Source organism: Solanum tuberosum, unplaced genomic scaffold (genome assembly GCF_000226075.1).
Source record: "Solanum tuberosum cultivar DM 1-3 516 R44 unplaced genomic scaffold, SolTub_3.0 scf00554, whole genome shotgun sequence".
Classification (NCBI taxonomy): Eukaryota; Viridiplantae; Streptophyta; class Magnoliopsida; order Solanales; family Solanaceae; genus Solanum; species Solanum tuberosum.
The window spans coordinates 11,590-24,684 of record NW_006239480.1 but is presented as its reverse complement, the minus strand read 5'-3'; the positions used below and the strand labels follow the sequence as shown (position 1 = coordinate 24,684).

At 35.3% G+C, this 13,095-nt stretch overlaps 1 protein-coding gene across 1 annotated transcript; it reads left to right on the top strand.

Moving 5' to 3' along the window:
• Positions 1-10,375: 10,375 nt before the first annotated feature.
• LOC107058599 (uncharacterized) lies at positions 10,376-11,964 on the top strand. Its single transcript, XM_015304487.1, has 5 exons — positions 10,376-10,531; positions 10,624-10,654; positions 10,864-11,225; positions 11,338-11,676; positions 11,761-11,964. The coding sequence occupies exons 1-5, from the start codon at positions 10,376-10,378 to the stop codon at positions 11,962-11,964; spliced, it is 1,092 nt and encodes a 363-aa protein (XP_015159973.1).
• The last annotated feature ends 1,131 nt before the right edge of the window (positions 11,965-13,095 follow it).

Genomic DNA, 13,095 nt, shown 5'->3' with positions numbered 1-13,095 from the left:
TTTTATTTCCATTTTCCACATTCCATAATAGTCCCTTGTGGAATAAGGAAAAGGTTTTACTAAGACTTCTCCAAATATATGAGTCGTAGGGATAGTATTTCATCATATTACCTCTTCTCCTCTTATTATATATTTTTTTTAAAACATTTGCCCAAAGTTGGTCTGAGTTGTTAAGAAGTCTCCAATTTAGGCTGGCTAGTAGAGCAAAATATTTTCCGCTTGTTTTTTGAATTCCTAGTCCACCCTCTTTAATAGGTGTAATCACAAGATCCCAATTTGCAAAATGGAGTTTCCTTTTTTCTGACGTTGATCCCCAGAGAAAATTTCTTTGTATTCGATCTATATGCTTACAAGTTTCTTTGGGGAGTAAGTTGCATTGCATGACATAGGTTGGGATAGATGCAAGGACTGCTTTAACTAAAGTTGTCCTTCCTGCTATAGTTAAAAACCAAGTTTTTCATCCTTTTAATTTGTTGTTCATGTTATCTATAATATATTGATAATCCGAACTTTTAGGGTGGTAGCAAGTTATGGGTAACCCAAGATATTTTCCCATCCTATTTTTCTGTCGGATGTTCATAATAGTAAAAAGTTCATTTTATTTTCTGTAGAAACATTTGTTGAGAAGATAATTGAGGACTTATTAAAATTTATTTTTTGCCCTGATTGTGTTGAGAGCGTGTTAAAGATCTGAATTATCATGACCGCATTTTCTTTATCTGATTTTGCCGTAAGAATAATATCATCAGCAAACAGTAGGTGGGAGATTGGTTTTCCTATTCTTCCGATCCTAACCGGTTGCCAGTGTTGCTGAAGAGTAGCATAATCTATTAATCTTGTTAAAGATTCCATACATATTATGAAAATGTAAGGAGATAGCGGGTCTTCTTGTCTAATGCCCATTGATGGAAGAAAATAGTTAGTGGGGGTACCATTAACTAGGACTGAGATAGACGAAGTGCTTATGCAAGACATTATAAGATTAATAATATTTTTAGGAAAATTTAGGATGGTAAGAGATTGTTTTACGAACGACCATTCTAATCTATCGACAGCCTTTTCTAAATCAATTTTTAGTAGCATTTCCCCAAACTTCCCTTTTGTTTTTTGGAAAGAATGTATGGCATCTTGGACTATAATTGCATTATCAACAGCTCTTCTTCCGGGTATGAAACTACATTGTTGGGGGCTAATGATTTTATCTAAGTAAGGTTTGATTCTGTTTACTATGATTTTTGTAATGGTTTTATAAATAGTATTACAAAGGCTAATGGGTCTATAATGAGTAATTTGTTCCGGATTTTTTATTTTAGGAATAAGGAAAATGAAAGTTTCGTTTAATTCTGAGGGGACAGCGCTAGTTAGAAAAACCTTCTCGCAAGTAGTTGTGATAAATTCCTCAGTATCTTTCCAATATTTTTGGAAGAACAATGGATGTAATCCATCCGGACCCGGTGATTTTAGAGGTTTGAAGGAGAAAATAACAGTTTTTATTTCATTTATTTTAGGGGTCTTCCTATTATTAGGTCACTATCTTCCATTGAGAGAGCATTTATGCATATTTTTGGATTTTCAAGGTCACATTTTATTAGCTCAGTAGTGTAAATGGTTTTAAAATGATGGACGATAGCATTTTTTATATTTTCAGGGTCGAAGGTCCAATTTCCAACCGAATCGTATAATCCTATAATTCTATTTCTACGCCTCCTATTAGTTGTAGAAATATGGAAGAATTTTGTATTAGCATCCCCATCGTTTAGCCATTGAACTCTTGATTTTAACTTACAAAATTCTTCCTCTCTTTTGAGAATTTCATTGTATTCTTTAATGAGATTTTCCTCAAGATATATGTGGAAGGGCTTTTTAGAGTTTTCGTCCATTAATTCTTTTTAGAACATCTTTCTTTTGTTTGAAAATGTTCCCACATGTTTTGTTGTTCCAGATTCTAGTAGCTTTAGTAAAATTTTCCAAGGCATTACTATAATTCTATTGTTTTCCCATGCTTTCCTTACTACATTCGAAAAATCCGGGTGCCTTAACCACATTGACTCGGATCTAAAGATTTTGTTAGGTTTATTAACACTTTTTGTGCAATTTAATAATACGGGACAACGATCTGAGTGAGTACGAGGGAGGTGATGTACTGTATAGTCCAGAAATAAATTTAACCATTCATGATTAATAAGAAATCTATCTAGTCTTTCCATGATTAGAATTTTTTTGTTTTTATGCTTATTTGACCAAGTGTATTTTAGGCCCGTAAAGCCAAGGTCTATCATGTTCATATCATCCAAACAGTTTATGAAAGCAGAGCATTTAGTGTTGTTAATAGGTCTCCCACCTAATTTTTCTAGTGCGTTTGTAACTTCATTAAAATCACCACATACTAACCAAGGTCCAGTTATGCTAGTAGTTATATTTCTTAAGTTTTCCCAGAGTATTTTTGTATGTTTGTAAGTGTTTTTTGCATAGACTATAGGTATATGCCATTTAGGAGAAGTCGTGCTTCCCTCGATAGTGGTGTGAATCTCCTATTCTGTTAGCACAAATGGTTCTATTGTGACCTCCGAGCTCCTCCAGAATAGTGATTCCTCCCAAGTATCCAATCGCTGGAATTTGTATGACATCAGTGAAGTCCAATGCCTGAAGTAAATTGTCATGATCTTCCATTCGCGTCTCAGTAAGGGAAAGAATTGTAGGGTTATTCCATTCAATTAATGCACGCATATTATTCATAAAGTTTGAGTTGTGTGCTCCCCTACAATTCCAAAGCAACATCTTCATTGTTATACCTTCCTGTGAGTTGGAGCTCCCTCCTGGCGCCAGCGACACTTCCAGGTTCACATTTGAATCCAGCTTGGTTATGTTCTCCCCCTTTAAAGTTGGTATGATTATAGCTACATATATTTGGGGACTCTGTGAGTTGTAGTGCCGAATTGTAATGGATGCTTTCCTCACAGCTTGTGGCACTCTGACTTGGTATTTCTTTTGGGTACTTTGGAGCATGTCCAAAGTCAGTGGGTTCCTCAAGAAGAGGATTGGAGTATGATGATCTGGCATGTTTGGTCCCTCTTTTCTCATTTGATATGTGGCATGATGGTTCATAGGGGACAGTGGTGTTTCCAGTGGCATCTGAGGGGCCACTTGGTCCTCTTTATCTTGGTCCTCTTCGTTGAACATCTTGTCCTCATATTCCTGATTTTTATTGTGCATATCCAGTATTTGTTTTAACGAGGAGTTGACAAAGCAACTCAGTTGTTGTATAAGCCCGAGGTGCTGCAAGTTTATGTTGGAGAGGGTTGTGGGATAGTGGAGGATATGGTAGAATTCCAGAGTGGTTAGCTCTTGGGTTAGCTCGAGCTGTGTCGACGCTAGTCGTATCAGGCTGTTTGTCATCATTTCCTCTATTATATTTGGTAGAGGAGTGGGGTTGTGATCGTTCTGATTCAGGTTGAGCATCCCCTCCCAAGTCGCATAAGGTGACGTTTGGACTGCATGTGGGAATATCGTTAGCAGATGTTGGTTTTGAGTTATGTAGTTCGTGTCGAAGGGAGTAAATGGATTCATGAGATTCTGGAATACAGGATTTCTTGGGATGTAGTTTAGGATTTCTTGGAATTGATGATTCTCTATTAGGTAGGGTGGTTGAGTGTTGATGTTTCTCATCATCAGGTGGTGGGAGATGGATGTTTGGCATGATGAGTCTCTGGTAGTGGTTGTTTGGTTGTTGTTGGTTGAGGAATAAGTGATTGTATTGAGACAATTCTAAAAAGATTTTGGCTAAAATTTGTATGTAGTATTTCCTCTTGGGAGTTGGTTTTAAAGCTTTCATGTAAACTATTCAAAGTGTTAGAACTCATAGTAGGTTGTACTTTGAGATTTCCTTGTACCTTCTTCCTGTTTGAGCGACGTGTGATGCTGATGTTCAGAGGAGATGATTGGAAGCTAAATTTTTCGATTTCGATTCTCTCTTTCTTTGAAGTACTTGAAGAAGTATTAAGGTCGTTTTGATTGTGATCTAGTTCCATTTGGATGTAAGGAAAAGTTTCTAGTTGTAGTGCCTTGTTGGCTTTAGTATCTGAAGGAGAAGTACTATTTATTCCAAGATTTGTGGGATTTGGTTGGTAGAATCTTTTTGATGTGAGAGTGTGGCCTATACTATTTGTTATTTGATTTGGTTTGGTAGCTTTGGTTACTGTTGTGGATAATTTTTGTTTTCCTGTTGTGGTGGCATTTACTCTCTCCACGTTTTGGGCTTTTGTATCATTTAATGAGAACTTGGTAACAAGGTTTTTGACGTGGCTTGGCTGTATGTTGATTTTTGTTTTCACTGACGTGTCCAACTCTGCTTCCACAATGTTTGAGGGTGTACTGGTAGGGTCATTTTTGGTTTCCTGAATTGAATTTTCCTCTGTGATTTTTCGTTTTTGTGGGCCTACGAAATCTTTGTTTTTGGTGGTGTGATTGTGTTCTCGATTATTTGTTTCTACTAGGAATGTTTGTTTGTTGTATTTATTGTTGGTGCTCATGTGTTCTTTATCATTTAATGGTTCCCTTGTCTGGGGCAGGGTTTTGTCTTGATCAAAAGTAGTATTGTTGTTGGTTTGTTTCCTATGCTTTTTTGAATAAGTCACTGTGGTCCATCCCCCATTTTCTTTCACATTTGTAGATGTATCACTAGGATCATTATTCAATTTGTCTTGGTTAGAGGTAGAGGGGATATCAGATAATTTCCTAGGACAAGAGAGGACTAAATGGCCAAGTCTTCCGCAAGATGTACATAGGGGAGTAGATGGTTCGTAATGTATTTTTTGCAGATGTGTTCCTATTAGTACTTCCGTTGGCAGCGGTTTGGTGAGAGGTGCAAGGATACAGAGTCTAGCATATCTGCCTCTGGTAGTGTTCTTTGTGACTGTGACTATTTTTAGGACGAAGCCAACTTCGTTACCTATTTTTTGGAGTATACTAAGATTGTAAAATTTGGTAGGTAGTTCAGGTAATCTAACCCAAACAGTAGAGAAATTTATATGAGATTGAGAAGGATTGAATTTAGGTTCCCACTTTCGAACAGAGATGAACTGCGATCCTAGGAACCAGGTCCCTTTGTGAAGGATTTTTTCAAAGTTTTCCGGCCAAATAAGTTTTATAAGGTAGAAATCCTCTCCTAGATCAATAAGGTTTATTTTCTCTGAAGGTTGCCACAAGGTTTGAAGTCTGTTTTGGAGGTAAATATATCCCATCTTCTTCCCTACTAGTTTTTTATAATCAGAGCATGCCTCCAAGGAGCGTATAATCGTAGTTTATCCGTTGATGTTATAGGGATAAAGTTAGGGTGATTTTGGCGGTTTTCTTGTTCATCATGGAATCTAATGTTGTCTAGGCTTTGTGTAATATAGTTAATTGTTGGTTCTTCCATATTTGATACTAGGGATTCAAGGAAAATTACTTTCGAGATCGGATTTGATGTTAGATCTTCTTTCTTCTTTCTGGTACTTTGGCTTAGTAAATCAGCTTCCTGCTCACTCATCTCTTGATCATTGTTATCCATTGTTGATTCTTCAAAATGTTAAAACTAAGATGTTTGGCTATTGTTTGTTCCAGCAATGTATCTGTACGGAGAGCATAATTGTTGTTATAAATACAACTAGAGTATAACTGCTTTACACTAGTCATGAAAAACCAATTATGCTATATCAAGTTACTTAAAAAACTAATCAGTTATGAACTTCCCTCCAAAAGTCTTTGTATTGATGGTTGTGCACCACAATGCCCAGCTACAGAAGGTTGCAAAAATCATGGCTGCACAAATTCTCTCATAGTACTTCTTCCTTTCTGTCCATAAATCTCCAATATCAGTAGCCTGTTTTGAACGTTGTTGCGAATACTCCTGCATTTATTGAATAAAGTTCATGTTTTCTACCAAAACAAACCCTTTCAATTATAGTTATGCTTCTTCTATTTTTTTACTTTTTCCGGTAGAGTAGAGTGTATTATTTGGCTAATTAGTTATTTAATGACCATATATGTATCCCATGTTACTAGGCCTATTGAAGCTGCAAATGGAGGGCCAATGCACGTTGAGGATGAACCTAATCTTGAGCTTTCTCTGGCATTAAGAAATGGACCAGCACTTCCACCATTAAGAAATGAACCAGTGCCGCGACAAAATGAGCAGGCTGCAGCTGGTATTAATCTTGAGCTTTCTCTGGCAACAAGATATGTACCAGCACCACGACCAATTATTGATCAGGCTGCAGGTTCTAATATTGAGCTTTCTCTGGCAATTAGTAACTCAACTTATGGGGAGCAGTCTTCTTCGTCCCAAATCTGGCTGGAAGACGTGATGAACGCGGATGATCCTAATGAAGAACATGATGATGAAATCTTTCGCCCCAATATGATTCGGTTCCTGTAGGAAATGGAGGAAAATATCAACTACTCAAGATGCTCTTTCATACCTGAGTAGTCCAATATTTTCAAAAAAACAAAGAAGAAGAAACTGCTCTTCCTGTGAAATCCAAAATAAGTACCATGGTCATGTGGTATTGATCAAGACTTGTTGCAAACTATTTTTTATTTTAGGGTTTGTGTTTTGACATTATTGCTAAACTCTTGTTATGACCTTTGATTAAACCATTTATGGGTTTATTAGAACATCCAAATTAAATTGCTTTGTTTATCGATCTGCTAGTTTTTTAAATTTTTTTTTATTATTATTAATATAATCAAACCACCCAAGGTATCTTCTTAGGTGGTACGGGGGGTTTGACATGACCCCTCCCATATGTGGATTATGTCACGATCCGAGCCTACACCCTGGACGTGGTCGGCATTCAAGAATCATTGTTGGTCCCCCAAGCGAACCCTCATCCTGACCGACTACAAGCAGAAAACTAACTCAAGCATCACTACAACACAAACGAAATTTAAGCTATGAATATAAAATTCGTAGCAGTTACCTCATAATAGCCACAAAAATTTGACTTTCGTAGTTATCTACTAATTCGTAAATTTTCTTAGCCACGAACATCTAATTGACAAAGCCAATTCTTCATTTTTTGCTACGACTATTAATACTTAAGGCAATAATTGGCTAAATAGCTACAACTTTGTTGTTACAATAAAACTTTGTAGTTGATCATAAGTTTTTGTCACGACATAAAAGTTATTGTAGCAATATTAACTTTTAAGCCACAATAAACTATTTGAAACAAAATATTGTAGCTAAATAAATATTTTTGCTTCAAATTATAAAAAACTTGTGACAATAGTTAAGTGATATAACCAAGTCTTTTCTGCTATAATAAAACTTCGAAGCGAATGGTAGCTTTTTGCTATGAGTTGAAACTTATTGTAGTAATAGTAGCACTTTAGCCACAATAAATTATTTGAAACAAAATATTGTAGCTAAATAAACATTTTTGCTTCAAAATATAAAAACTTGTGGCAATAGCTAAATGATATATAGCCACGCCTTTTCTGCTATAATAAAAGTTCGTAGCCAATTAGTAGTTTTTTGCTACGAGTTGAAACTTATTGTGGTAATAGTAGCACTTTAGCCACAATAAATTATTTGAAACAAAATATTCTAATTAAATAAATCATTTTGCCTCGAGTTACAAAAAAAGAATGTGGCAATAGTTAAATGATATAGTCATAGACTTTTTGCTACAGTAAAATTTCGTAGTTATATATTAATTTTTGCCACGTATTGAAACATGCTATATCGATAGAAATCTTTTAGCCATAAAAGAGTTATTTAAAATAAAATATTATAATTAAATAAATAATTTTGCCCGAGTACTAAAAAGTTGTGGTAATAAACTCTATAGCTATAATTATTTGTCATAACAAAATAATATAACCACAAAATTAATATTTTGATAAATTTCATAGTTTATAATTATTTTTTACCGCGAGTTGAAATGTGGTTATAGCAATACTAATCTAGTGTAATTAGGTGTGTTAATTGTTTGATCCAATTCAATTTTAAAACCCTACTTATATTCAAATATAATTTCAATAAATAAGTGACTGTATCTTGTTAATTTGGATTAACTAATTATATCGAATTTAAACATAATTTCAAGTCTCATTGAAACTTCATCTAGATCAAGTGCTTTTACAATTGTTGTTTGATCTAAACTTGTTTCATCAAAATAATATTTTTATCAATATAATATAACTAGAAGTATTAATTGTTCGATTCAATTCAATTTTATCGCTTGCAAATCTTAAATATAACTTAAACTAATAAATAAGTGATTATATTTACTTCAATTAACTAATTTTATCAACGGAAAAGGGTCAAATTTCCTCTGAACTATGAGATATAGACCACTTATACCCTCCGTTACATTTTAGGATAAAAAATGCCCCTGCCGTTATCTTAAGAGACCATAATTACCCTTAAGACTTAACAAAAGTGATTTGGCAAGCCACATGACACTAATTCTGCCACATAGGCTTGCCAACTAGGATACCCACTATAATTTTTTACCCAATTAATAATTCAACCCTAACCCATTTTTGCTAGACCCAGCCCACTAAAATTAGGAGGGAAACATCATCTTTTTCACCTCAATCGTTTTTCACTATTCAATTAACCACATAGAGGAGAATTTTTTGAAGAACATATTTCACTTGAAGAATCTTTTCTTCTGGAATCTCGATCTAGAAGGTAAATTCTCTTTTATTTTAATATGTAACTGATTTTTGTTTACTTTCAGTAGGATTTTAAACATTTTTCATAGTTGTATTTTGAAGTTAGGATTTGTATGCAAAATTGGTTTGTGAATATTTTAGTATATATTGATGTATATTCTGATGATTCTTCATAATTGAGATAAAATACTACTTTTCCTTCAATTTTACATGTGTTGGGATTTCATATGTCGGGAGGAGTTAAAGTCTTGTATGTCTTTTATCTTGTTTTGAGGTCCCTTCTTGCTATTTTTATGTTGGTATTGACACATTTTTAGGCTACTTTCAAATAATTTAAGATTTTTATTCTCGAATCTGAATGTGTGGTCCCAATCTAAGCATTAATCAATCCCTCTTTTTGGTGTTTTTTTACTGCTAAGTCACTTGCTTTGTTTTTATATGTTATAAAAATCGCTTTCTTCTTGTTAGAAGCTTTTTTCTTATTTATATGTGCGTTGTTTATTAATGTGGGATCATATATATTTATGTTTTGCTATTTATTTTTTTGCAGAAAATTCAATATGGAAGATATGAATGTTGATCTTTTATTTCACCACGGAGGTAAATGGACTTTAAAACCTCACCTACTATATGATGAGAGGTATGTTCATTCTTTGAGGGCCTTTAATTCCAATCACCTAAATTTGATTGACATAAAAGAGGTGTTCGAAAATAACTTGGGTTTTGTATTAGTTAAACAAGTACTTGTGAAAGGACCTTCTGGAAATTTGTTCTTGGTTCAAGATTCTGATGGAATTAAGATACTTCAAGAGTTACTAACTGAAGCGTTTGGGGTAGTTCATGTATTTGTTGTTGATGATTATGAAGAAATTGTTTTTGCCCCTAACATTATCAATCATAGTGAAATCTATCATGTTCAATGTGAGTATGGACTGACGCCGAGTTAGAAAGTGATGATGGTTTGGTTGATCCTACTTCAGATGGTGAGTATGACTTTGATGAGTTAGAGCTCATTAAGATGAAAAAAAACAAGGAAGTCAATGCTAATCTAAGTCATTACAAAGACCTGTTTCTTAATATGACCTTTAAGAACTTAGATGATGCTAGGAAAACTTGTAATCTATATGCCCTGGCAACTAAAAAACCTTTGAAAGTTGCAAAAAGTGACCGAAAAAGATTAAGATACAGATGCATAGAGGGCTGTCCATTTGCAATTCTTGTTTCACTTGATGGTAAAGGTCCAGGACATAAACTTAAGACTTTTAAGCAAGAACACAACTGTGAAGAGGCATTACACAATCCTAGAGCTACCACAAACACTTTATCCCATTATTTCAAAAGCAAAGTTCAGAATAATCCCAAGTACGCGTTGAAGGGTATGAAACAGGACATGATGGATAATTTCAACTTAAATAATAATGATTCAAAGTTGAAAAGGGCCAAGAGAATGGCCCTTCAAAAAATGCAAGGCAGTTTTTTGGATGAGTACAACAGATTGGAGGCGTATGAAAATGAGATTAGAATGACTAATCCCTGTAGTGATGTGGTGATCAACTTATCGAAAGATGCAATGGAACAAGGAAAAGAAAATTTCTCAGAATGTACATATGCTTTAATGCAATGAGGTTGGATGGAAAGAAGGATTAAGACCATTCATAGGACTTGATGGGACCTTTTAAAGGGCCAATGCAAGGGGCAATTACTGGTGGCTATGGCACAAGACTGCGATAACTCTTTCTATCCATTGGCGTGGACTATAGTTGATAAGGAGACCACTAGTACATGGACATGGTTCTTAGAGTTGTTGGAGAAGTCATTGAATTTGAAGAATGGTGATAGCATCACATTTATGTCTGACATGCAGAAGGTAAGTAGTAATTTGTGTTTATGCAACCTAATAATATACAGTTTTTTATAAGTACTAATTGGTTTGACATGTATAGGGATTACTGAATGCAGTGGAAAATGTCTTTCCATTATCAAACCATAGGTACTATTAAGATGTTTTTAAGTGCTATCTTGGTTTTTCTAACTAACATGAACTTATAATTATTTATAGATATTGTGTAAGACATGTTGAGGCAAATTGGATGAAGAGATTTAGGACCGGAGAGATGAAGAAACTTATGTGGTGGGTTGCTTGATGTACTTATGAAGAAGATTTTAAGGACCAATTAAATGCTCTTGGTGCATTATCAGAGGAAGCTGCTAAAGATTTGGTCAAGTTTCCACCACAAAAATGGTGCAGAACATATTTTGATACCGTGTGCAAAAATCAGATGGTAGATAATAATTTCACTGAATCCTTCAACTCTAGGATCTTGGTACCTAGAGGCAAGCCTTTCTTGAAGATGCTTGAAGAGATTAGCGTCAAAATAATGAACAGGTTGAGAAAGAAGGAAAAAGAGGCAGAAACATGGAACATTCATTACAAACACAGTCCTAAGTGTATGGAATTGTTCATTGCCTACAGTAAGATTGACAACTTATGCAAGCTTGAGTTTAATGGGGACCTTGGGTTTGAAGTGTCTGAGGGTGAAGATAGGCACATAGTGAATATTGTGGAGAAGAAGTGTAGTTGCAGGTAAATATATTAATTTAGACTATTATTTAATTTTGATTATGTAAAATTCACACGAACTAATTATTGCTTTTCATTTTAGGTCTTGGTAGTTGACTGGCATCCCATGCCCTCATGCCATCAAGGCATTGCGCTACAAAATTATTGAGCCTCAAGATGAAATAAGTTGGTGGTACGCTAAAGAAGCCTATCTTAAAACATACTGGGCCAAGTTGTTGCCTATGAGAGGTGAACAGTTCCGGCAAGTATTGCCAGAACATGCCATGGACCCATCTGATCTTGTGAAAACAGTTGGAAGGCCAAAAGTTAAAAGAGATAGAGAAAAAAATGCAGCAATCAAAAGAGCTGGAGAGTGGTCTCACTCAAGAAAAGGAACTAAGATGACATGTAGCAAGTGTGGTTCACAAGCTCACAATGCAAGGTCTTGCAAGGCAAGGTAACAATTTTTTTATTTAAAAGTTAGTTATATAATGTTCATATGAACTAATTTAATGACTTATTTAAAAATATTTTAGGCTAGTAAGGAAGGCAATATTTCAATTCTTAAGAGGAAGAGGGGCAGAACTGAAGGAGTAGAACAAGATGGAGAAGTCTTTGATGTCAATAGTTCAGCCCCTCAACTATCTCAAGAAGGATTTGAAAGTGACATATCTGCACCAAGACAGAGACATTATGAACCTTTTGGTCCTACTAGAGAACTGAAAGTGATCCTGTTTTAAGGCCTCATATAATTTTTGAAGAGTTAACAAGGCTTAAGATGAGGCAGAACCAACAAACAAGATCTGCTAATAGAGTGATCACTTTCAGAGGTGATCATAGAGGAGTGAGTGAGCCTACAGATTTGCCTTACTCACCCACTAAAGTCACATGGAAAAGAAAAGAAGTTGTGACTAGTAATTAGTTGGAAAGGTGTAACATCCGACAATTTGAAATAGCTTTGAAGAGGCCTAGAATTGGAAATTTTCATTTTTGGAAAGAATTTGAAAATCTGAAATTTTTTGGCTAAGTATGGAAAAAATGTGAAATTTTGGTCAACTTTGAACAGCCATAAATTCTAGCTCAGGATGAGTTAGGTGGAGTTACAGTTATGGTTGCAAAGTTCGTGGAATTATATTTCCAACGCCACCGAGTTTTCTCAATTCCGAGTTCGTATGATCAAGTTATGCCCTTTGGAAGTTGGGTAGTTGGCAGGGAAATCTGTCCGGAAATTTAAGGGCATTTTGGTCTTTTCACTAACCAATTTCCTTTGGTTATATTGTAGTGTGGGACTAATTTTTTGATCATTTTTATTCCATTTCAAAGGAGTGAAAGTAAGGGTTTGAGAGAAGAAGAAGAGAAGAAGAGGAGAATAAGAAGAGAAAGAGGAAGATCAAGCAAGTCTCCGTCGTGGAAATCGTCGGGGGTGATCCCTTTTGAGGTATGTGAGTTCTTAGTGTGGTTGGTGCTTTTCCCCACATGCCAAACTCATTTTTATGATTTGAGAAAGGATTGGATTGGTTGTTGAAGTTGTTGAAGTTGTTGAAATTGTTGAAGTTGTTAGTTGTTGTTGTTGAAATTAGTGTTGGTGTTGTTGTTGATTGTGTTGTTGAGATTCTTGTTGATTTGGGACTTGTTTCCGGTTGTGTTTTTGAGTTGAATCTATGGTATATTGAGGGTGTTAATGATTCTAAGTGATTTGGGGAAGAAACCATTCGATTTTAGGTGAAATAAGGTGAGAAAACGAGAAAATGAGCATGCTGAAATTTCTGGGTTGGGGGCCTGGCGCGACGCGCCTGCCAGAGCGCCCCAAACTCACCTCTGAAGTTTAGGGGCTGGCGCCCCGCGCCACCCATGGCGCCAAGGTCACTTGC